The 25,137-nt window shown below is 46.3% G+C and overlaps 1 protein-coding gene across 1 annotated transcript; it reads right to left on the reverse strand.

Moving 5' to 3' along the window:
• Positions 1 to 89: 89 nt before the first annotated feature.
• Positions 90 to 25,060, reverse strand: LOC109872051 (heparan sulfate 2-O-sulfotransferase 1). The gene is made up of 7 exons (XM_020463137.2): positions 24,618 to 25,060; positions 7,701 to 7,945; positions 7,235 to 7,320; positions 3,479 to 3,617; positions 3,170 to 3,267; positions 2,672 to 2,829; positions 90 to 2,219 (listed from the first exon to the last, which is right to left on the reverse strand). The coding sequence occupies exons 1-7, from the start codon at positions 24,739 to 24,741 to the stop codon at positions 1,993 to 1,995; spliced, it is 1,077 nt and encodes a 358-aa protein (XP_020318726.1). The 5' UTR covers positions 24,742 to 25,060; the 3' UTR covers positions 90 to 1,992.
• Between the last annotated feature and the right edge of the window lie 77 nt (positions 25,061 to 25,137).

Raw genomic sequence — 25,137 nt, forward strand, 5'->3', positions numbered from 1 at the left:
GCTCCCTCTACAGTATGCAGCAAGAACAGCAGCCTTTAACATTTTCATTGATCAATTTACTAATGAAGAATGACATTAAAAGCACTCAGTCATGGGCATTTCAGTTTTTAAATATGTGTGTGATATAAACAATAAAAACATGAGAACGATAGAATAACAAAAACATTGTGAGGTTGACATTCCAGCAGATAAATCTGCAACAGAGAGAGGGAGAGAATGTTTTGGGGTGTCTAGGGAGGAATACACAATATGCCATGTAACAAAAACTACAATACTTTCTGTTTAACAGACCTTAAAAAGGGACGCTTCACTACTTTTGAACCTCAAATATTCATTACCTCTAGCACAGTACAGTAACAGCGTTCTGTAGTAAAAAAAAAAGAAAAGAAGATGACTAAGAAAATTACTCCTGATGTCACATGGTGAAGTGCCTCTTTAATGACATGAGAACACAAGCAATGTGTCTGACATGATCTCAATGTTTGGTTTTTACTGCCTGCCTACCATGCCAACATTACAACTCACCTCAGGGAGTCGACCTCTCTTTTATAGTCCCCTGTGAACAAAATCCCTTTGCTTTTAGTACTTCTGCTGCCTCAACGTCTGGGATGGGGCCTGATTAGTTGGGAAAGTCACTTCTTCACAACACTGTTGTAGGCTGTTCTAGTGCTCCAGCACTGCAGTTACTGTTGCTGGGCTGAGTCACAGAGATGATCTGAACAGTGTCTGTATTAGCAGGCCATCAATAGATGAACCGAAATTGGCATTAGCAGTGTCAGCAGTTAGCAGTGCACACATGGGTTAGGTTAGGTTATAGTCTTACATAATAACCATACACATTGAATGAAAATGGGTTGCAAGTTATGATCCTAAGGGGAATAGCAAAATAACATCTAAATTCAGTCATCAAATATCGTGTCAAGAAATTCAGCAAGTTCATGAGTTTAAAGCAGTAAAACAACAGATTTGGGAGATCTTTTGGTTATGACAGTAAAAGCACAACAATTAAATGGTCTCTTGCTAATATAGAGAAAATAACAAAAGTCGAGAGAAAAATCTATAAATGGCTCATTAACTAAATGTGTTATACCAGAGCTGAAATAAGGTATTAATAGTAAGTCCTCTTGATATAGAATAACTGTTTGATCCAGATTGAAATTAGTATTATGTACAGCAGCTAAATGGTCGGTTGTCTGTCTTCTTCCATAGTTTAATTAAATCATGTGCAAACACTTCACATTCCTCCTAGCAATATTCCAACCGGGTGAAAAAGTCAGAAAACAACTAAATAAGTATAGTATCAAACACTGAATAGTAGTACCACAGTAGTGAACAGGGTGCATCTGTCACTCAAGTCTATGGAGGTCACATGATTTAGATTTTGGAAAAATGTCTGCAGTTCATATAGGTAAACTCCAAGATAACATAGTAGTCAACTTTTAAGTTATTAGTGGGAGGGTTACAACATAAAAAATGACACCCTCTTAACGTATAAAACTGGGTCGACAATGTTCCCATAGACGATGATAGTAAAGTAGAATAAACCACAAAAAACGAAACCAAACAGAACATGGCCAATAAAACCCCTCCCCCTGGACGGAAAATATAAATCATGTGATCAGAAGAAAGAGAACATGGGCAGCTGCCAAGTAGACTCGTCTCCTGTCATGTGTCCGTCGAGCATACAACTCCTGTGACCTTTCACCTGGAAGTATAAAGGGAGTCCTGGACCTGGGATGCTGGTGGGAACATGACCTATTGGCATGATCTCGCACCAGGAAGAGGCCACTTCCTAGTTCTGTCGGCTACTATGGAGACGAGGAGGAGGAGTCAGTTAGTTAAGTGGGCGACATTCAGAAACTGCTGACTAACGTCCAACACAGACAGTTCCACAGACCCACTGATTATATTAGTCTTCCTCTTCTCCTCTGTCCAGTGTATGTGACTACGGGATGAAGCCTAGATGAATGGTCCATCTTCCATGTGCATTAGTTAGTTAGTTTTGGGGTAGATCTTCTCGTAGAAGAAGTTCTGGGCCAGCAGGTAGAGTTCCCCGTCCTTCTCCCGGACGGCGTGAGCCCGGACAAATTGGAACTGCTCCAGGGCAAACTCGTAGAACTCGTTCTCCATCTTCCAGATGGCCGACTGCTGCAGCTTGGCGATGGACTCCTTGGTCGGCGGCTTCTTCTCACTCGTCTTCCTCAGATGGGATTTCTTCCCTGTGGAGGAAGGGGCATATGGCATCACTACCAATCCAGGTGGCCCTTGGATTTTTGTTTAGTTAAAAATGGTATATATAAAAAAAAGATCTAATGTAATAAATGTAGAGGCACTTGCATATTTATTTTTAGAGCTGTTAAAAAGGTGAGAATTGCTCAGGGGAATAACAAGTGAAAATGTTGTTTTGTTTGCACAGCAAATCACCTCTCATGTGCAAAGGTACAGCTAAGTGCACGTTCAGAAATAGGTACGTAATCATTCCACATACGATTTACAAAGACTCAAAATACATATTAATCTATTCGAGTATGCTGACACTATAACTTTTCTTTAAAAAGCTTTAAAAAGACAGAAAACAAAGAAATCCATTTCTGCTTAGTTGACAAAGTAATGAATAAAGTCAATGTCAAAGGTCATCTCAAGAGGCATGGTGGCGTCTCTGGTACAGTACCTGTTCTGTAGAGCTCTGTGGCGCCCCTGAAGAAGCGTGGCAGCGCCGCCTCCAGCATCATAACAAAGTCCTCCAGTTCCTCTGTCACCCCCACCAGCAGGTACTCATTGACCAGGTTATACTTGGCCTGCTCCAGGGCCCAGTGACTGCCCACGTTCCTACAAGAGATGTCAATCAATCATGTTATCAATTAAATGCATTTATAAAGTAATTTTTTCATCACCTGTACATCAGATGTTGTTTAGATCGAGCAAAATAGGCTAGTCTCGCATTCTCAACAGATGAGCTAGAGAGAAGAGAATGATACATATCACAAGAGAGAAAAAGCAAATAAACGCCTCTAGAAAAGAAAGACATGCAATATAGCATGTAAGTTATATTTTAAAGGGGTTCATGTTTGGTGTTCTACTGTTCATATATCAGCCCATTAAGAAGTGTGTAATGGGGTTATAGGTTAAGAATGCATTTTGCGGATGAATTGTAAGGAGGGGTACATACCAGCACTCAGAGTAGTGACCACAGAAGAAGGGGATCTGCAGCCACAGCTTTTCCGGGGCGCAGTCTGAGCCTCCCGCTGACACACACTCATCAAAGGTCTGAAACACATCCATGACAATCAAAGACAGAATTGCCTATGGAAGAGTGTTCTACTGTTCAAATACATTGTATATATGATAATAGTTTGCAGTATTTTTTTCTCTCTCCCAGATTGTAGCTTTAGCGTAGGCATAATTATAACAACATTTTACAGTTTTAATCACTAATACACTAGTTGGTACAAAATAATCAGGAGGATTGCAGACTGACCTTCTTATCCCCCTGTTTGCGGCGCCGCAGGCCGGGCCGGTAGTCGTCCCCAAAACGCAGGAAGTAGTAGTAGGACACCAGGCGCTCGATGGGGTCGCGGATCACATTGATGTAGACGGGCTTCTTCTTTACTCCAAACCTGTGTCAAAACAGAGAGCGAGTGTAAGAATAGATGGTATAATGAAATGCCACCCGCAGGTTACGATGCGCCACACACACGTTACGATGCCCCACCAGCACGTTACGATGCCCCACCAGCACGTTACGATGCGCCACCAGCACCTTACGATGTGCCAGCTGCACGTTACGATGCGCCACCAGCACCTTACGATGCGCCAGCTGCACGTTACGATGCGCCACCAGCACCTTACGATGCGCCAGCTGCACGTTATGATGCCCCACCAGCACGTTACGATGCGCCACCAGCACGTTACGATGCGCCAGCTGCACGTTACGATGCGCCACCAGCACGTTACGATGCGCCACCAGCACGTTACGATGCGCCACCAGCACGTTACGATGCGCCACCAGCACGTTACGATGCGCCACCGGCACGTTACGATGCGCCACCAGCACGTCACGATGCACCACCAGCACGTTACGATGCGCCACCAGCACGTTACGATGCGCCAGCCACACGTTACGATGCGCCACCAGCACGTTACGATGTCCCACCAGCACGTTACGATACCCCACCAGCACATTACGATGCACCACCAGCACGTTACGATGCACCACCAGCACGTTACGATGCCCCACCAGCACATTACGATGCGCCACCAGCACGTTACGATGCGCCACCAGTACGTTACGATGCCCCACCAGCACGTTACGATGCCCCACCAGCACGTTACGATGCCCCACCAGCACGTTACGATGCGCCACCAGCACCTTACGATGTGCCAGCTGCACGTTACGATGCGCCACCAGCACCTTATGATGCGCCAGCTGCACGTTACGATGCGCCACCAGCACCTTACGATGCGCCAGCTGCAAGTTACGATGCCCCACCAGCACGTTACGATGCGCCACCAGCACGTTACGATGCGCCAGCTGCACGTTACGATGCGCCACCAGCACGTTACGATGCGCCACCAGCACGTTACGATGCGCCACCAGCACGTTACGATGCGCCACCAGCACGTTACGATGCGCCACCAGCACGTCACGATGCACCACCAGCACGTTACGATGCGCCACCAGCACGTTACGATGCGCCAGCCACACGTTACGATGCGCCACCAGCACGTTACGATGTCCCACCAGCACGTTACGATACCCCACCAGCACATTACGATGCACCACCAGCACGTTACGATACCCCACCAGCACATTACGATGCACCACCAGCACGTTGCGATGCACCACCAGCACGTTACGATGCCCCACCAGCACATTACGATGCGCCACCAGCACGTTACGATGCGCCACCAGTACGTTACGATGCCCCACCAGCACGTTACGATGCACCACCAGCACGTTCCGATGCACCAGCCGCACGTTACGATGTCCCACCAGCACGTTACGATGCGGCACCAGCACGTTACGATGAGCCACCAGCACGTTACGATGCGCCACCAGCACGTTACGATGCACCACCAGCACGCTACGATGCACCACCAGCACGTTACGATGCACCACCAGCACGTTACGATGCGCCACCCGCACGTTACGATGCACCACCAGCACGTTACGATGCACCACCAGCACGTTACGATGCACCAGCCGCACGTTACGATGTCCCACCAGCACGTTACGATGCGCCACCAGCACGTTACGATGCGCCACCAGCACGTTACGATGCGGCACCAGCACGTTACGATGCACCGCCAGCACGTTACGATGCACCGCCAGCACGTTACGATGCGCCAGCCGCACGTTACGATGTCCCACCAGCACGTTACGATGCGCCACCAGCACGTTACGATGCCCCACCAGCACGTTACGATGCGCCAGCCGCACGTTACGATGTCCCACCAGCACGTTACGATGCCCCACCAGCACGTTACGATGCCCCACCAGCACGTTACGATGCACCACCCGCACGTTACGATGCGCTAGTTGCACGTTACGATGCCCCACCCACACGTTACGATGCGCCACCAGCATGTTACGATGCCCCACCCACACGTCACGATGCCCCACCAGCACGTTACGATGCCCCACCCACACGTTACGATGCCCCACCAGCACATTACGATGCACCACCCACACATTACGATGCCCCACCAGCACGTTACGATGCCCCACCAGCACGTTACGATGCCCCACCAGCACGTTACGATGCCCCACCAGCACGTTACGATGCGCCAGCCACACGTTACGATGTCCCACCAGCACGTTACGATGTCCCACCAGCACGTTACGATGCCCCACCAGCACGTTACGATGCCCCACCAGCACGTTACGATGCCCCACCAGCACGTTACGATGCACCACCCGCACGTTACGATGCGCTAGTTGCACGTTACGATGCGCCACCAGCACGTTACGATGCCCCACCCACACGTTACGATGCCCCACCAGCACGTTACGATGCCCCACCCACACGTTACGATGCCCCACCCACACGTTACGATGCCCCACCCACACGTTACGATGCCCCACCAGCACGTTACGATGCCCCACCAGCACGTTACGATGCCCCACCAGCACGTTACGATGCGCCACCAGCACGTTACGATGCCCCACCAGCACGTTACGATGCCCCACCAGCACGTTACGATGCTCCACCAGCACGTTACGATGCACCACCAGCACGTTACGATGCCCCACCAGCACGTTACGATGCCCCACCAGCACGTTACGATGCCCCACCAGCACGTTACGATGCCCCACCAGCACGTTACGATGCCCCACCAGCACGTTACGATGCACCACCAGCACGTTACGATGCACCACCCGCACGTTACGATGTTCCACCAGCACGTTACGATGCCCCACCAGCACGTTACGATGCCCCACCAGCACGTTACGATGCGCCACCAGCACGTTACGATGCACCACCAGCACGTTACGATGCACCACCAGCACGTTACGATGCACCACCAGCACGTTACGATGCGCCAGCCGCACGTTACGATGTCCCACCAGCACGTTACGATGCGCCACCAGCACGTTACGATGCGCCACCAGCACGTTACGATGCGCCACCAGCACGTTACGATGCCCCACCAGCACGTTACGATGCGCCAGCCGCACGTTACGATGTCCCACCAGCACGTTACGATGTCCCACCAGCACGTTACGATGCCCCACCAGCACGTTACGATGCACCACCCGCACGTTACGATGCGCTAGTTGCACGTTACGATGCCCCACCCACACGTTACGATGCGCCACCAGCACGTTATGCATATCACAAAGATCATGTGTCATTAAATCGAAGATGATCTATGAATAGACAAGATGTTAATCTGGGGCCTGTTCAATAGGACCTGGATCAAAAGAGAGAGATAAGAATACAGTACATTTGATTTAACCTAGAGAGATCCTTTAATGTCATTATATCAAGATGTGAATCTGAGCCCTGTTCAATAGGACAGTGTTGCAGATGTAAAGCTTCAACCTGCCATGACAGGTTCATTTTCACATGATTTAAAGACATATCCCTTCTATAGAGAGTTGCATTCGATCTGTTCTGAATGTTGCACTCTAATGTTGTATTAATGTAGTACTCTATAAGACCACAAGGGGGAGACAGCAGCAAAAGTCTATCTGGTAAGATGTGTTCTGCAGTGGAGAGGGGGCACTCACTTTGTAAAGTCCAGGAAAGAAACGTGACCGTGGTAGAACGCCGGCTTCATCTCCCTCCACTCTGTCACGTTTTTCACAAACCGCACCTGAGCAGATAGACAAGACAATTGATACATGATATGTACCAATGCAATCCCTTCTTCAATATCACCCTCCCACTTTCCCCCCTCCCACTCGCTATCTCTCCCTGTCTCTCGCCCTCTTCCACAGAGGTCAAACATTGCCACATTAGTGTGCGATCAGTGACGGCTGGTGTGACATTAAAACAGAGGACTGGCTCATTTTAATGGCTGGAATGGAAGAAACCCATTGTTTGATATCTTTATATTCATTCCATTCCAGCCATTTCAATGAGCCTGTCCTACAATTTCTCCACCCACCAGCCTCCACTGGGTGCAACATTTTCTCTAAATCAGCTACGAGTGCCATTGACCGTTGAGATTTGCCTCTGGCCTCACCCTCTCACCTGGTCCTGCATGGACATGACCGGGTTGTTCTTGGTGGTGTTGATGTGCAGCACGTGGTAGTGGTTCTTGCCACACAGGTCGTAGGCGATGTTGGTGAAGGAGGTACTGGCCGTCTTGGGCACGCGGTTGTAGATAACCACCACGTCCTCGCTGTCGGCCACCGAGGGGGTCTCCCGCTCCCGTAGGCCATCCTGTGTGTGCCGCTGCTCGATCTCACGCACCTCGTGCCTCGCGATGGCCCGCTCTGTACAGAGGAAGAGGAGGAAGATGAGTTAAAGGGATAGTTCACCCACATGAGGACCTATATTCTGTTAGCAACAGTGTGCTAACAGTGGTCTTACCGCTTCCATTGTCTCAGGCTCAACTACGCCAATACCACACAGTGGCAAATAAACCCGACATATCTTGGGTATATACTGTAAATAGGCCACTTTATATCTATAAAATGGGGTGCACTTGTAACTTAGGCAAACTATCCTTTTACCAGCCTTCTGAACATAATATAAAGAACAGAAAATGAACGATCACCAAATTGACTGAGAATACATTACATTGTATGAATAATACTCCAAAGCTTCTTTATACCTGTCAAACAGAGTGAAGTGACACTGTGTACTGGCCTTTGGGGTGCGCTCAGTGTGGGGTTTGACCATTCATTTAGATCCCTCATGTCTTACTCACTGTTAAACAGATTTGCCTGTACTTTTGAATACTTTTTAGCCAGTAGTTTTAAAAGTAGAGCTCACGAGCCAAAAGTGGTCCCCAACCACATCATTGTTCCCTCTCTTGCTATAGTGTCTGCATCTTGCTAGCAGTCACTCAAATGGGTAGGGGCTGAAGCCCATTGTCTAGAACTCAAATTGCTCGGGGGGGAATGGTCAATTTGGTTGCAATCAATTGGCTTAGTTCCTCAGTGTTCAAATAATCTTTCAAGAAAATAAAATTTCAGGAATGCTAATCTTATGTTTCTAACTACAGAAAATATTTCAGAACAAATCGAAGATGGTGGGTGTCGGACTCCACTTTCTTGTAGTTTTTGGAGGTGGAGTCCTTTGCATCACACCACAGCCTGGAGTCTGTCCCTGTTATATCTCACCTCTGTGTAACTTAACAGATGTGTCTGAGTATGCATGGCCTAAATACTCTCCTCTTTCTGGGAATGGGAATAGAGAACCATGTCCTCTCTATATATCATTTAGATTTGAGTCATGTAGCAACTTACAGGGGCAATTTGGGTTAAGTGCCTTTCTCAAGGTCACATTGACAGATTTTTCACCTAAACGACTTGGGGATTCGAACCAGCGACCTTTAGGTTACTGGCCCAAAGCTCTTAAACACTAGGCTACCTGCTGACCTTACAGTAGCTGTATCAGATAGAAATGTATGTGACTAACAGTGAATAAACAGACAACGCTGTTGGCCTGAGCCATTTCCGTTTGGCTTTCCTATCCCAGGTCTAAATCAGTCTCAGATTGACTAGTGGTGACATTGGCTCAGATCTGAACACTCCAGCATCTATTACTTATGGCAATGCCAAGCCATGCCAGGCCATGCCAGGTCATGCCTAGCCGTGCTGGCAGCTGGTACAGAGAATAAGGTGTCATCTGCGATCACACTGCACTCCCAACCCCCAAACCCCCTTTGCCATCCCCACATACACCACACCGCCCCCCCCCCTCCCTTTTTACACCCTCCCAGGCAGCTGCTAATGTCCCACTGATCAAAGCTAGCGCTAACCAACCGTGCTAGCAACTGGTGCTAGCCACGATACTGGGCTGTGACAGGTGGCAGTCTATGGTCGTCTGTCGTCATGATGAACATAGATAAATATGGTCATAAGTAACACCCAGAATGTATAGCTAGGAGAGACATCTATCCACACGTCACCTAAAGCACAAAGACATAAAAGAGCAGTTATCATTTTCATATCAGTACGAGTGTTGATCTAGGATCGGTTTCACCTTTTACTTCATAATGAATTAGATTTTATGGACAGTTGGAGACCTGTTCCTAGATCAGCACTCCCACTCAGTTGCTAAGGCTGCGTTTAGACAGCCAGCCAAATTCAGATTTTTTTTCACCAATTGGTATTTTGATCAATCAGATCAGCTCCGAAAATGATCCAAAAGAATTGGGCTGCCTGTCTGAACGCAGCCTTATGTGAAGCCCAGATCTCTAGGCCTAGACCTTAGCGTATTCCCACACAGCGTCCTAACATTGGAGACAGTAGTCACGGTCTGTAACAACTGAACTCGAATCAGCACTCCCTAGCCCTAAAACATAATGAGCTGAACTTAAACAGGCCCCAAGCCACTAGTTCAGGGCATTGTGTTCAGTGCCAACAATTAACAGGGAGGTACAGTTTATTGTAGTCCATTGTGTTGAACAAGCTTAGTTAAAACCCCACTGTGTCCAAGCAGAGGGCGCCACACACACACACACTTAAGCTAATGGTCGAGTCTGAGGTCATTTAATTAGTGGACAAAGACCCGCTCTGTATTGATGAATCACTCTGGCCACACAGTGTGCTTCCATTCAGTCACCATTTCCGTTGGTTCCCCCCTCGCCATTTCCAGCTAATTATGACCTATGGTGGAACTGGCAACACAGTCTTAAACACTACAACAACTAAGCCGATGCTCATTGTTCTGAATACATATTCTAGAACGCCACCCGAGATAGCAATATTTACTAAAACAATTTCACGCTAGATTAGAATTGCCCATTTCCAATCATCATTCGTCCTCGGCGGGAAATCCGTGAATATGACAGTTTGTCGTGTGTTATGGTGTCTCATACGATCTTATGGGATAATAAAAACAGGCGAGAAGATGATCCCTTCTCCAGGCAGCTCATACATCCATCATACTCCGCAGCTCTTCATCCCTGAGCGGGTTAGCCTCTCGAGCACTGAGGCTGAGGGGTAATAGAGAGCCTGAGAGCTAGAAGCCTTGTATGGTTCTGCTTCAGTAGCGCTGGATTGCAAAACCAATGGAGTACGACAGGGAGGAGATCTAGGTTGCTGCTGGAAAAAAATAAATATGAAGTGGTATTTTTTATTTATTTAAGCTTTGATGTGGCCTGTGGCACCTGCAATATTTGTTTACCAGAGTGCAAACACAGCCAGGTGGTAATAGGAGTGTGTGATTAGTAATTTCAAGCATATTGTACAAGAGACCCTTGGGCTAGCCTTTCACAGCTGCAGGAACAGGGGATTCAAAAGAAGCCTGTTCAACTAAATGCTTAAATCAACGACTGTACAGAACTACTGGTTCAAACTAATGTATGACACAGACACCTCATCACAATCTTGCAGTGTTTGCAAATAAATGACGGAGGCACCATGAGTTACAATTTAATTCCTTAAGTGCTCTTTTTAGGACAGATTACCGTAGCTGGGGGGGGGGGGTTCCTGGCTTGGAGACAACTGCTGCATTCATGGCCCATGAAAGCTCTCATTCACGTCTAGCCTGGCGGCTAAGGTGTATACAGCTGGGAGAGAGACGGCTGGGCCGAGCCCGGTGAAGACACAAGGCAGAAAATGAGAAACGACACTCGGCTGGTTAGTACAGTTTAGCCCAAGCAAGTGGAGCTATTTCACTGGCATCAACAGAGGTGCAGTGGAAACTGAATAACTAAGCACTCACATGCTCTATTTCCACATGCCAATATAAATCTGTGTGTGGAAGCAGCCCATTTCTAACAGGCAAGGTATCTTGTTAAGTAGCCTATTTTCCTCATGGGAGAAAACACAAGCCTATATGGTCAGTGAAACCAGACCAAAAATCTTGTCAGCAGACAAAACATGCCCTCTGCAGTCAGTTTTTAGGGAGGTTCTTGCTTGGGACTGACTAGAACCTTATTACAGCATCAATACGAGTATCACAATAGAGTGCCATTGGTCACGCCCCATGGTAGTGGACCTGACCAATGGCACGGTTTTAGAAGCCCTCTTGGCTGAAGAGACAAAATGTTGGGGTTTTAAAAGCAAATTTCCTGCAATTCTACACATTTTTCCATGGCTTATGCCAGTGGTCACCAACCGAGCTATCGACTGGTCCATCTTCTAGGCACTCCTAGTCGATCACCAAAATGTCTGTAGAGAAGCAAACGATAAAGGCTCCTTGATTTTTTATTTGACTTTGCACTTTTGCCGGAAGGTGCACTTGATTCAGAAGCCCTGCGAAATGGCAAAGTGTTCCCATTTTTAACCATTTCATTTGTCTGAAGGGACAAGCTCCACCTACCCGGCGGACCAGGAGAGCTGTAGTTAAATCAAGTGCGCCTACTGCGCTGGCCAATCAGATGGCTCCAATCACCATGCCTATAGCTTCCAAGAACCCACAGTTGGATACTAGCCTGCATGAGATTTCACAACTTTTAAACCATGACCAGAGAGAAACTGCCAAAGAAAAAAAGCATAGAGCTGCTGTTTTTATGAGTGAGTTATTTGTTTTTATTCAGCACTGTCAACACTTTCTTTTCTCCAACACTTTCACAAAGCATAACACTCGCCTCTCACTACCTCTTCTTGCACCGCAGCTGCAAATAATGAGTATCCAAGTGTATGGATAGGCTTGTGTTTTTATTATTAGCAGCTCGTCATGTCTATTTTAATATCGAGGAATATTTCACTTTCTTTAGTCAAAGGAACAACATGAATTTGTGCCTGAGGTAGAAGCAATTCCAGTTGCCTTCAGGGGAAGGAAGGTGTCCCCTCTCTGGTCAGTCTCACCGGAGGAAAGGAGTGAACGGGGACAGGGAGAGGCAGACCCTCTACTGCCCTCTCCATCCCTTCGCTGAGACTGACCATCAGCTGCAGGTACCATCATTCCAGTCAAATAAAAAAGCTAATTAATTTCTATTTATGCAAAGCTGTGCATCGCAAGTGATACACCAACTGATATATTCTGTTATCAAAGCTCGTTGTGAAATATAATATGGTCAGAACAATATTAGCAGGCCAAGCACAAAGCCAATATGCTGTGACAACTAAGTTTATTCATGTTGCATAGGCTTACATTTTTTAAGTCAGGTTTTTAATTGTTATTAGTATTTTTTTTTTTTATCTGAGTGGTAAATCTCTGCTTGCTTTTTGACTGCGAAAGTGATCTTGACTCAGAAAAGGTTGCCGACCACGGGCTTATGCTATCTGAGTGACTCAAACATAACAAACATCAATGGTGCCCCATGCCGTGGCATTTTAGGAATTGTAGATTCTCCCATCTGGTGGTGATTGTTAGTTCTCAAAGATGATCTTAATAAAAAATATATATTGTTGCATTATATTTTCTACATACTTTACATCTGGTTTTTAGTTTTTAACATCCCAAAAATGATTAGCGTTAGTTTATGCTACACTGAACAAAAATATAAAACACAACATGCAACCATTTTTAAGAGTTACAGTTCATATAAGGAAATCAGTCGATTAAAATAAATTCATTAGTCCCTAATCTATGGATTTCACATGACTGGGAATACAGATATGAGTCTGTTGGTCACAGAAACCTTAGTAAACAAAATGTAGGGGCGTGGATCAGAACACCAGTCAGTATCTGGTGTGACCACCATTTGCCTCATGCAGCGCGACACATCTCCTTCGCATAGAGTTGATCAGGCTGTTGATTGTGGCCTGTGGAATGTTGTCGGACTCCTCTTCAATGGCTGTGTGAAGTTGCTGGATATTGACGGGAACTGGAACACGCTGTCATACACGTCGATCCATTGCATCCCAAACATGGTCAACGGGTCTAGTGAGCATGCAGGCCATGGAAGAACTGGGACATTTTCTGTACAGATCCTTGGGACATTATCATGCTGAAACATGAGGTGATGGCGGCGGATAAATGGCCCGACAATGGGCCTCAGGATCTCGTCTCTTTGCATTCAAATTGTCATTGATAAAAAGCACGTGTGTTTGTTGTCCTTAGCTTATGCCTTTCCATTCCATAACCCCACCGCTACCATGGGGCACTCTGTTCACAATGTTGAAATTAGCAACCCGCTCGCCCACACAACACCATAAACACTGTCTGTCATCTGACCGGTACAGTTGAAACCAGGATTTAGATGAGCTTCCCTGAGACGGTTTCTGATAGTTTGTGCAGAAATTCTTCGGTTGTGCAAACCCACAGTTTCATCAGCTGTCAGGGGGGCTGGTCTCAGATGATCCCGCAGGTGAAGAAGCTGGATGTGGAGGTCCTGGGCTGGGGTGGTTACACATTGTCTGTAGTTGTGAGGCCGGTTGGACGTATGGCCAAATTCTCTAAAATAACATTGGAGTCGGCTTATGCTGGAGAAAATAACATTGGAGGCAGCTTATGCTGGAGAAAATAACATTCCATTCTCTGGCAACAGCTCTGGTGGACATTCCTGCAGGCAGCATGACAATTGCCTCCTCCCTCAACTTGAGACACCTGTGGCATTGTGTTGTGTGACAGAACTGCACATTTTAGAGTGGCCTTTTATTGGTGCACCGGTGTAATGATCATGCGGTTTAATCAGCTTCTTGATATGCTACACCTGTCAGGTGGATGGATTATCTTGACAAAGGAGAAATGCTCACTAACAGGGATGTAAACACATTTGCGCACAAAATTTCAGACATAAGCTTATTGTGCGTATTGAACATTTCTGGGATCTTTTTATTTAAGCTCATGAAACATGGGATCAACACTTTACATGATGCATTTATATATTTTTTTCAGTGTGCATGAATATGGGGGAAACACTGCCAGTCCCTGGTACAGAAAAGGATGAGAAATGCTGGTGTAGTTAGTGTCAATAGTAGGATACATTATGTATGGTACCAAGCTACTGTATCACTGCAAGCTTAGCACAGACACTGATACCTTATCGCTAACATAAGGTAATAATCATAATTAAATTAACCCTGCAATTTTTCTCTGCAATCAAAGCTCATTTTATCTGACAAGGTGAGTTTATACGATAATCGGGAGAAAAAAAGAGCTTCAGTTCCGCCCATCAGAAACGGGCAGTTAGTTGAGATGATAATATACACAGATGAAAGGCTTTACAGCCTAATAATTCTATGCCTTGGCAGGGCTGCTCTGTGGAGTGGACAATTGATTTGTCTGGATCTCTTGGCAGGACTTGTCATTGACTAAGCAGGGTAATTAGCCTACTGCTTGAAATAGGGGGGAAATATCAGGTTCTGTCAATAGCACCATCTCTCCAGAATCACAGGAAGAGAGACAGCAGCCATTTCTCCATGTCCACCACCACTTAAGAAATGGTACGGCAAACTGTTCACGTGAGAAACTGTATTACTGTCCAAATGTTTAAAAAATAACATCACAGACACAAACAGCTTACATAACAATGTGTAGGCTAGTTATTGTACAACACAGAAATGTGATTCTCTCCCCCATAAGTGTTAATAATGCATAGGCAGGAGTCCAGGGAAAACTCCACAAATGTTCGGGCAATTCTGAGGGCAGCTATTTATAGGACAGATGAGGAGTGGCTAATAGGTTAATAGGACCCAAAGCTCCACAGAGGAAGCCCAACAGAGAACTCCGGTGTCAATTGTGAGATCAGATCCATCATCGGCTGTCATAGCAACCAAGTAGGAGGAAGGAAACGGACACCAAAAATGTTCCTCTATGGTCACAAGCGGTTCTCAATACTACTCCTCAAGAACTATAGCCTGGTTAACCCAGCGCAGCGCAGCGTTCAGTCTGGTTTAACCAGGCTACATGAACTATGGCAGCAGTTAATTCATTGATTAAGATCATTCATGAACAAGAACATCTCAAGTGTTCCAACTGGCCTTTCTGTGACATACCACCTCTGTGGTGAGAGGCTGTCCCCACTCCCCAGAGTCTCGGCACACTGTGTGCGAGACTGCCAGCACTCACAGTGCAATGCAATGCTGAAGAGAAAGTCTGACAAGGAGAGCGGGCCACAGCAGCAGAGAAACTTTCAGTTCCCCCCCAGAGCGGATAGTACAAGATGCACTGTACCACAGCAGATGAAAGCCAAGCCAGGATAGAGTACCACAGTATGAGTCATAATACCCATAAAACAGGAAATGTTTCCAATCTTTTCCCCACTGTACATTTTTCCCATAGGGGATTTTAGAAACACTTAAAATAAGGGCTGTGTTTCATGTAGGTTTACCCTGGCGTGACGTTTTGACAAGGTGACTTTTATCAATATATTCGTCTGTATTTACCCCCCAAAAATGAAATGCTAATTATCTGCTAATGTGGCTATCATAAAGAACTACAAATGCCATGATGATCTGGACGAGGGTAACAGGTTTCTTCTTCCTCCTCTGAGGAGGAGTAGTCGCAAGGATCAGAGGACCAAAATGCAGCGTGGTATGTGTCCATAATGTAATTTAATGGAAAATGAATACAAAATTCAAAAGAACAAGAGAATCCAAATGAAAACCGAAACAGTCCCGAATGGTACAAACACTGAAACGGGAAAAATAATCACCCACAACTCAAAGGTGAAACCAGGCTACCTAAGCATGGTTCTCAATCAGGGACAACGATTGACAGCTGCCTCTGATTGAGAACCATACCAGGCCAAACACAGAAATCCAAATGATAGATGATGGACCCCACTCCACCATAGTCTTTGTCCGCCTCTTAACCTGCCTCTGTGGCCTCTTTAGAGCGGCGACCCTCGCCGCCAACCTCGGACTGGGGACCCTAGCCACGGGTCCCGAATGGACGGGAGACTCCTGGCAGCTCAGGACAGACGGGAGACTCCTGGCAGCTCAGGACAGACGGGAGACTCCTGGCAGCTCAGGACAGACGGGAGACTCCTGGCAGCTCAGGACAGACGGGAGACTCCTGGCAGCTCAGGACAGACGGGAGACTCTGGCAGCGCTGAGCAGTCGGGAGCACCTGTAGGGAGGAGACGAAGACAGCCTGGTGCGGGGGGCTGCCACCGGAGGCCTGGTGTGTGGAGGAGGCACCGGATAGACAGGAGGCGCACTGGAGGTCTCGAGCATCGAGCCTGTACAACCCTACCTGGTTGGATACTCCCCGTAGCCAGGCCAGTGCGGCGAGGTGGAATAGACCGCACTGGGCTGTGCTGGCGAACCGGGGACACCATGGGCGGGGCTGGTGCCATGTACCCCGCCCCGAGGAGACGCACTGGAGACCAGATGCACTGAGCCGGCTTCATGGCACCTGGCTCGATGCCCACTCTAGCCCCGGCCGATACGAGGCGCTGCTATGCGTGTTATGCCGTGCGCGTCACGGCATAATACAGTGCCTGCCCGGTCCACCGCTCTCCACGGTAAGCACGGGGAGTTGGCTCAGGTCTCCTACCTGACTTAGCCACACTCCCCGTGTGCCCCCCCCCCAATAAATTTTTGGGGATGCCTCTCGTCCCAGCCACGCTGCCGTGCTGCCTCCTCATACCACCGCCTCTTGGCTTTCGCTGCCTCCAGCTCTGCCTTAGGGCGGCGATATTCTCCCGGCTGTATCCAGGGTCCCTTGCCATCCAAGATCTCCTCCCAGGTCCAGGAGTCTTGAACCCGCTGCTCCTGGGTAGCACGCTGCTTGGTCCGGTTGTGGTGGGTGATTCTGTCACGATCGTCGTTGGAATGAGGTGAGGACCAAAGTGCAGCGTGGTAAATGTTCATTATATATTTATTAAACCGAGAACACTAAACAAAATAACAAAGGTGAAACGAAACAGTTCTGAAAGGTGACAGACACATAACAGAAAATAATCACCCACAACTCAAAGGTGAAACCAGGCTACCTAAGTATGATTCTCAATCAGGGACAACGATTGACAGCTGCCTCTGATTGAGAACCATACCAGGCCAATCACAGAAATAGAAAATCATAGACAAACTAACATAGACAACCCACACAACTCACGCCCTGACCATACTCAAACAAAGACATAACAAAAGAACTAAGGTCAGAATGTGACAACGAGACTGCCAAATCGAGGCAAAGGTAAGAATCTCTGGATTAACTATCTAATGTTAGCTAAATGTGTAATTAATAAATTGGCTACATTTCTTTAAAATTACAATTATGTGAACAGTCTTGTGTAAGTTTTAAATGGACACAATACCTATTAGCAAAACTGTCAGCTCGAGATGACGTGCAGGAACTTGCAGTTTTGCATGATGTCTACTTTGACGCAAATTAGCATTTTCGAATCAAAGTAAATAGAGACGAATATATTGATAAAAGTCACCTTTACTGGTTATGACACCTCCACTGTGAGGCTCTATTCAGCTGCTGTATATTTACTGGTTATGACACCTCCACTGTGAGGCTCTATTCAGCTGCTGTATATTAACTGGTTATGACACCTCCACTGTGAGGCTCTATTCAGCTGCTGTATATTTACTGGTTATGACACCTCCACTGTGAGGCTCTATTCAGCTGCTGTATATTTACTGGTTATGACACCTCCACTGTGAGGCTCTATTCAGCTGCTGTATATTAACTGGTTATGACACCTCCACTGTGAGGCTCTATTCAGCTGCTGTATATTTACTGGTTATGACACCTCCACTGTGAGGCTCTATTCAGCTGCTGTATATTAACTGGTTATGACACCTCCACTGTGAGGCTCTATTCAGCTGCTGTATATTTACTGGTTATGACACCTCCACTGTGAGGCTCTATTCAGCTGCTGTATATTAACTGGTTATGACACCTCCACTGTGAGGCTCTATTCAGCTGCTGTAAACAAGATGGAAGTTATATGCAGACAAGAGGAGCGGAACAGTTCAGCCAGACTGCCTTATCCCTCTATTCTCTGATGAAATTGGTTTTAAAATGCTGCAGGCATGTTTCTCTCCCCTCCTTTTGTTAAGGCTTATGATGTGAGCAGCCAGGGGTTTTAAATATTCCTGTGTTGAGATGAAAATTAAATCTCACCACACCCCACCCCTCCCCCCATAGCTTTGAAGAGGAAGATAGCTTTTGGATGTAAGTTGGAAATTGGGAATGGCCTGTTTGGCCACAGGGGATTATCATCTTGCACTACAGTAGCATCCCAGGCTCCAGATAAAGAGGCTGTTTATGATTATTGATTAGCAAAGGAAGGACTCTGATGAAAAGTAACATGATTATCAGTTATAGTGACGCTTGGTATTCTTACAATACGTCTACAGAAGCTCTGTTACAGCTGGGTCTCTCAGAGGGATGTTGATCAGTGTTATAAAAGCGATAAGTCACCCACCTGCTTTCACGCATGCTTAACCACACCGACCGCATCGTTCGTCAAACCCCTTGGAAACCCGACAAGGGAACACTGCGGAGCGAGGAGAGCGGTCTCAATTACACTCCGGGGTGCGAAACAGTTCATAGCACCGTGATTAGCCTGTCAGTCATCCGCAACTGTGCGCGGAAATGTAGCACAGAACTTCAAGGGAAAACATTATTCTTTAAAGTGCAAGCCAATGCCCATAAATACACCAATCAGGGCCCTACTGCTCAAGTTTAGGGCCATTAGTACTCTGCCCACACCAAATCCATTCCTGACACCTGTGTTTCCACAGTGGTATCCAATCCATTAGGCACTCAAATGGCATGTTTCAGAGTGCTGAGACACATAGAGATGTACAGTAACCACTATTTAGTAAATACCAGCAGACTGCCAGTGTAGGACTCCATTTAATAACCCTGGGGAGGCTAAAAACAGCTCCATGGTGTCAAAAGGAGTGCTCCGGATAATGGTGAAAAAGAGAGAGTGAGAGAAAGAAAGAGGAGGAGTTGAACGTGAGGAGGTGGCTGAGGTGTGAACTTGGTGACGCAAGAGTTTGATCAGAGGGAGTCAAGTTGGTGTGATCACTGATGTGATCTTCCTGTCTGGGTTGGCGCCCCCCCTTGGGTTGTGCTGTGGCAGAGATCTTTGTGGGCAATACTCGGCCTTGTCTCAGGATGGTAAGTTGGTGGTTGAAGATATCCCTCTAGTGGTGTGGGGGCTGTGCTTTGGTAAAGTGGGTGGGGTTATATCCTTCCTGTTTGGCCCTGTCCGGGGGTATCATCGGATGGGGCCACAGTGTCTCCTTACCCCTCCTGTCTCAGCCTCCAGTATTTATGCTGCAGTAGTTTGTGTCGGGGGGCTAGGTTCAGTTTGTTATATCTGGAGTACTTCTCCTGTCTTATCCGGTGTCCTGTGTGAATTTACATATGCTCTCTCTAATTCTCTCTTTCTTTCTCTCTCTTGGAGGACCTGAGCCCTAGGACCATGCCTCAGGACTACCTGGCATGATGACTCCTTGCTGTCCCCAGTCCACCTGGCCGTGCTTCTGCTCCAGTTTCAACTGTTCTGCCTGCGGCTATGGAATCCTGACCTATTCACCGGACGTGCTACCTGTCCCACAACTATTATTTGACCATGCTGGTCATTTATGAACATTTGAACAGCTTGGCCATGTTCTGTTATCATCTCCAACCGGCACAGACAGAAGAGGACTGGCCACCCCTTATAGCCTGGTTCCTCTCTAGGTTTCTTCCTAGGTTTTGGCCTTTCTAGGGAGTTTTTCCTAGCCAACGTGCTTCAACACCTGCATTGCTTGCTGTTTGGGGTTTTAGGCTGGGTTTCTGTACAGCACTTTGAGATATCAGCTGATGTACGAAGGGCTATATAAATACATTTGATTTGATTTTGATTAACTAGCTTGTCCTGCTTTGCATATAAACTAGTAATATCATCAACCATGTGTAATTAACTAGTGATTATGTTAAGATAGATTTTTTTTAATAAGATAAGTTTAATGCTAGCTAGCAACTTACCATGGCTCCTTGCTACACTCGCATATCAGGTGGTCAGCCTGCCACACAGTCTCCTCGTGGAGTGCAATGTAATCGGCCATGATCGGTGTCCAAAAATGCCGATTATGAAAACTTGAAAATCGCCCCTAATTAAAATCGGCCATTCCAATTAAATCGGTCGACCTCCAGTCCAAACATACCAAGACAGTCATAAAGAGAGCATGACAAAATCTTTCCCCCTAAGGAGACTGAAAAGATTTGACATGGGTCCCTAAATCCTCAAAAGGTTCTACAGCTGCACCATGGAGAGCATCCTGACCGGTTTCATCACCGCTATGGCAACTGCTCGGCATCTGACCGTACGGCGCTACAGAGGGAAGTGCGAACGGCCCAGTACATCACTGCCATCCAGGACCTATATAATAGGCGGTCAGAGGAAAGCCCAGAAAATTGTCAGAGACTCCAGTCACTCAAGTTATAGAATGTTCTCTCTGCTACCGCACAGCAAGCAGTACCGGAGGGCCAAGTCTAGGACCAAGAGGCTCCTCAACAGCTTCTACCCCCAAGCCATAAGACTGCTGAAAAATTCATCAAATCGCCACGGGACAATTTACATTGACCCCCCCTCCCTTTTGTACACTGCTGCTACTCGCTGTTAATTATGTATGCATAGTTACTTCACCCCCACCTACATGTACAAATTACCTCAACTAACCGGTACCCCCGCACACTGACTCGGTACCGGTGCCCCCTGTGTATATCCTCGTTATTCTTATTGTGATACTTTTTATTATTACTTTTTATTGTAGTCTACTTGGTAAATATTTTCTTAACTCTTCTTGAACTGCACTGTTGGTTAAGGGCTTGTAAGTAAGCATTTCACAGTGAAGTCTACACTGTTGGTTAAGGGCTTGTAAGTAAGCATTTCACAGTGAAGTCTACACTTGTTGTATTCGGCGCATGTGACAAAGTTTGATTTGATTAGTGTATCAGGATTTTGACTTTTTATAATGTTCAGATTCATTATTATAATTGAAAGCATTCAAACGTCCAAGATGTGAACTAGGAACTTGACCACATCAGCGATGATATACTGGGCAGACTAGGTGAAATCCCTGGGCAGACTAGGTGAAAAATCTGATGTGCCCTTGAGCAAGGCACTTAACCCTAATTGCTCCTGTTAGTCGCTCTGGATAAGAATGTCTGCTAAATGACTAAAATGTAAATGTTGTGGAGACTGGTGTGGTGGTTAAATGTAGATACATAGTTAGTTACATGGGCCATGAGGTGACAGGTTTATAAACAACGCTTCAATTTACACTGCTCTTAGCAAGTACAGCATATACTCCCATCTAGAGTTACGGCCAATGAGGAAAGCACACAGTCAGTCCTACCTCCACGTGCTAATGTTAAACTTGATGTTTCTACAAAATGTACGTAGCTGGCATAAGAGGACACTACAGGAAATACAGTGCATTCAGAAAGTATTGAGACCCCTTCCCCTTTACATTATTACCTTACATTATTACCTTATTCTAAAATTGATTAAATAAAAAATGTCCCTCAACAATATACTCACACAATACCCCATAGTGACAAAGCAAAAAGAGGTATACATATTTTTTGCAAATGTATAAAAATAAAAATAAAATAAATTTTTAAAATGGATACCTAATTTACATAAGTATTCAGACCCTTTGATATGAGACTCAACACACACCTGTCCACATAAGATCCCACAGTTGACAGTGGATGTCAGAGTATAAACCAAGTCATGAGGTCAAAGGAATTGTCCCTAGAGCTCAGAGCCAGTATTGTGTCAAGGAACAGATTTGGGGAAGGGTACCAAAACATGTCTGCAGCATTGAAGGTCCCCAAGAACACAGTGGCCTCCATCATTCTTAAATGGAAGAAGTTTGGAACCACCAAGACTCCTTCAAGAGCTGGCTGCCCGGCCAACCTGAGCAATCGGGGAGAAGGGCCTTGGTCAGGGAGGTGACCAAGAACGCGATGGTCACTCTGACAGAGCTCCAGAATTCCTCTGTGGAGATGGGAGAACCTTCCAGAAGGACAACCATCTCTGCAGCACTCCACCAATCAGGCCTTTATGGTAGGGTGGCCAGACAGAAGCCACTCCTCAGTAAAAGGCCCATGACAGCCCGCGTGGAGTTTGCCAAAAGGCCCCTAAAGGACTCTCAGACCATGAGAAACAAGATTCTCTGGTCTGATGAAACCAAGTTTGAACTCTTTGGCCTGAATACCAAGCGTCACCTCTGGAGGAAACCAGGCACCATCCCTACGGTGAAGCATGGTGGTGGCAGCATCCTGTTCTGGGGATGTTTTTCAGAGGCAGGGCCTGGGAGACTAGTCAGGATCGAGGGAAAGATGCCAAAGGTGTTTCAACAAAGTACCGAGTAAAGGGTCCGAATACGTATATAAAATATGATATTTAAATTTTGTAGAAATTTGTAAAAATTCTAAAAACCTGTTTTGCTTTGTCATTATGGAGTATTGTGTATAGATTGACAAGGATAAAAAAAATAAACATTTATCAATTTTAGAATAAGGCTGTAACGTAACAACGTGTGGAAAAAGTCAAGGGGTCTGAATACTTTCCGAATGCACTGTATGTCACCAGATAACACAGATGAAGCTAGCTACAAGACACATGGATGGTTATGGGGTGATTTCAATCCATGCCGAGACTACCAAACCACTCACAATTAGCCTGGAAGCAAATCACAGTGGCTTCTGTGCTGGAGACTTCTAGTAGGAAAAGTGATTCAGCGTCTGAGTGAAGTAACAAGCAGATAAGAAAATAAGTTGGAAATGGGCAATATTGGAGCGTGTAATAAACATACAGCTTGTTTTCTCAATATAGATGGGAGAAATGCATCAGCACCTGGTTGGACAGGAAGTGGTGTCCATCATGTTGCCCTGCCTCAAACCTAGGCTATTTGACTATGCGGGATATAATTGACGGCTCCAGTTTTTCCCTCTCTAGGCATCATTCCGACGCATTGTCAAGTCAATAGAATTCTTTGAGTAGGCTGTAATGGAAAAGACTGCTCCCTTTAGGTCTTGTTTTAGCATCTTGTGTTTTTTCACTCCAAAAGCATTTAGATGTTCCCTGTTTCAGCAGTTGATTTTGATGTCTACCCAGAACATTCAGATATCCTCCCAATATTTGTTACGGAACCACCATGATAATTAATTCTGATCACAGTTTGTTGAAATGAGCCGGTTGTTTAGAACACATTCTTTTGGAACTCATGTTTACATGAATAAAAGGTTTCTGTGGCACAGCACACTACAGCAAGGACATTTCTCGGAACGATCAATTCCACCATGCAAATGGTTGTTGAAAATAATAATGCATACATAGAATGCACTGAATGCATTGAATGGGCTGAAATAGTGAACTTTTCTAATTCCCACGTAGTGCATGTTTACATGAAATCACCTTGGAATAGCCATCATTCAAATTTTAAGTCTTTCTCCACACAGCTATTGTTGTATCCTTGCATGTTCTGTAAAGAAGTATCTGAAGCTTAATGAAATAGGAGGTAGAGCCCTTCTGCCGTAACCACATGGTCTTTGGTCCAAGCCCGGCTCCAGTTTACTCTCAATTGCTATCTTGGTGGCAGAGGTGGGATAACCATGCAGCCCTGAAAGGCATTATGCAAGGTTTGCTTTTTATTTTAAAGTGTAATGACCTCTGTTTACCAAGAGGTCTGGACCTTCTCCATGGCAAAAAGCTGTACTGCGCCAGCTCTAAAACTGCTGGGTTGATGGTTCAAGCCTAGTTGTTCCCCCCCAATCACTACACTATCAATCATTAACCCACTGGAGGGATAATGGTGCCACAGGTTCTACTTGCTGTTCACACATGATCTGGTCAAACATATGGTACAAGAGGGCAAACTCATTATACAATAGGTTTGTCAAATCGTTTACTAAACCTGACTGAAAATGTAGTTGATGTTCCCGAGTTGCACGTTGTCCTCAAAATGCCAGTTTGTCACTTCCCAAGGGGAGCGCGAATGATGTCGTCACAAGTCAACCGCAAATTGGCAACCAAGCTGACAAGATGTTCAGCAATGGTTCAACCCCTACTGCATCTCACGGACACATTTACCTACGGCATGATGAATAAGGACAGCTTGACCGCAGTCTTACCTAGCTTTCCCCGAGACTCCTCCAGCTTCTGGATTTGGTTCTCCAAGAAGAACATGGCCACTGCGAATGCCAACAGCGCCAGAAGCTGAAACTTGGGCGGTATCATGATTCTTAGAAGCCCCATCAAACAATCCAGTAAGAACAGGTCATTCCAGGTTTAGAAAATACTACATAAAAAGGTCATGGAATTGTCAATTACAGAGCGAACGAGTGTCTGTTAAAACCCTGGTTGTGCAGTAGGAAACACACTCAGGTCCAAATGATGTTTCATACTATAATATACTCTGCATGCAACCTCAATGCCGTATTCTTGATGTTGAGATGTCTCCCCCCAAGGGTGTCAACAGAAGCGGGTTTGTGTTCCTCGGTCTCGGCGAGTCTTTCTCTGTAGAGCTGTCCCGTTCAGTTCACTTAACACGCCTACCTTCGTCGGAGGACTTATTACTACAAACCCCCTATTGGTGAAACCAACAATCCACGAAACGGAATAGGCTTTTCATTCGTCAACAGTCAAGTCTGT

Source organism: Oncorhynchus kisutch, linkage group LG27 (assembly GCF_002021735.2).
Source record: "Oncorhynchus kisutch isolate 150728-3 linkage group LG27, Okis_V2, whole genome shotgun sequence".
Classification (NCBI taxonomy): Eukaryota; Metazoa; Chordata; class Actinopteri; order Salmoniformes; family Salmonidae; genus Oncorhynchus; species Oncorhynchus kisutch.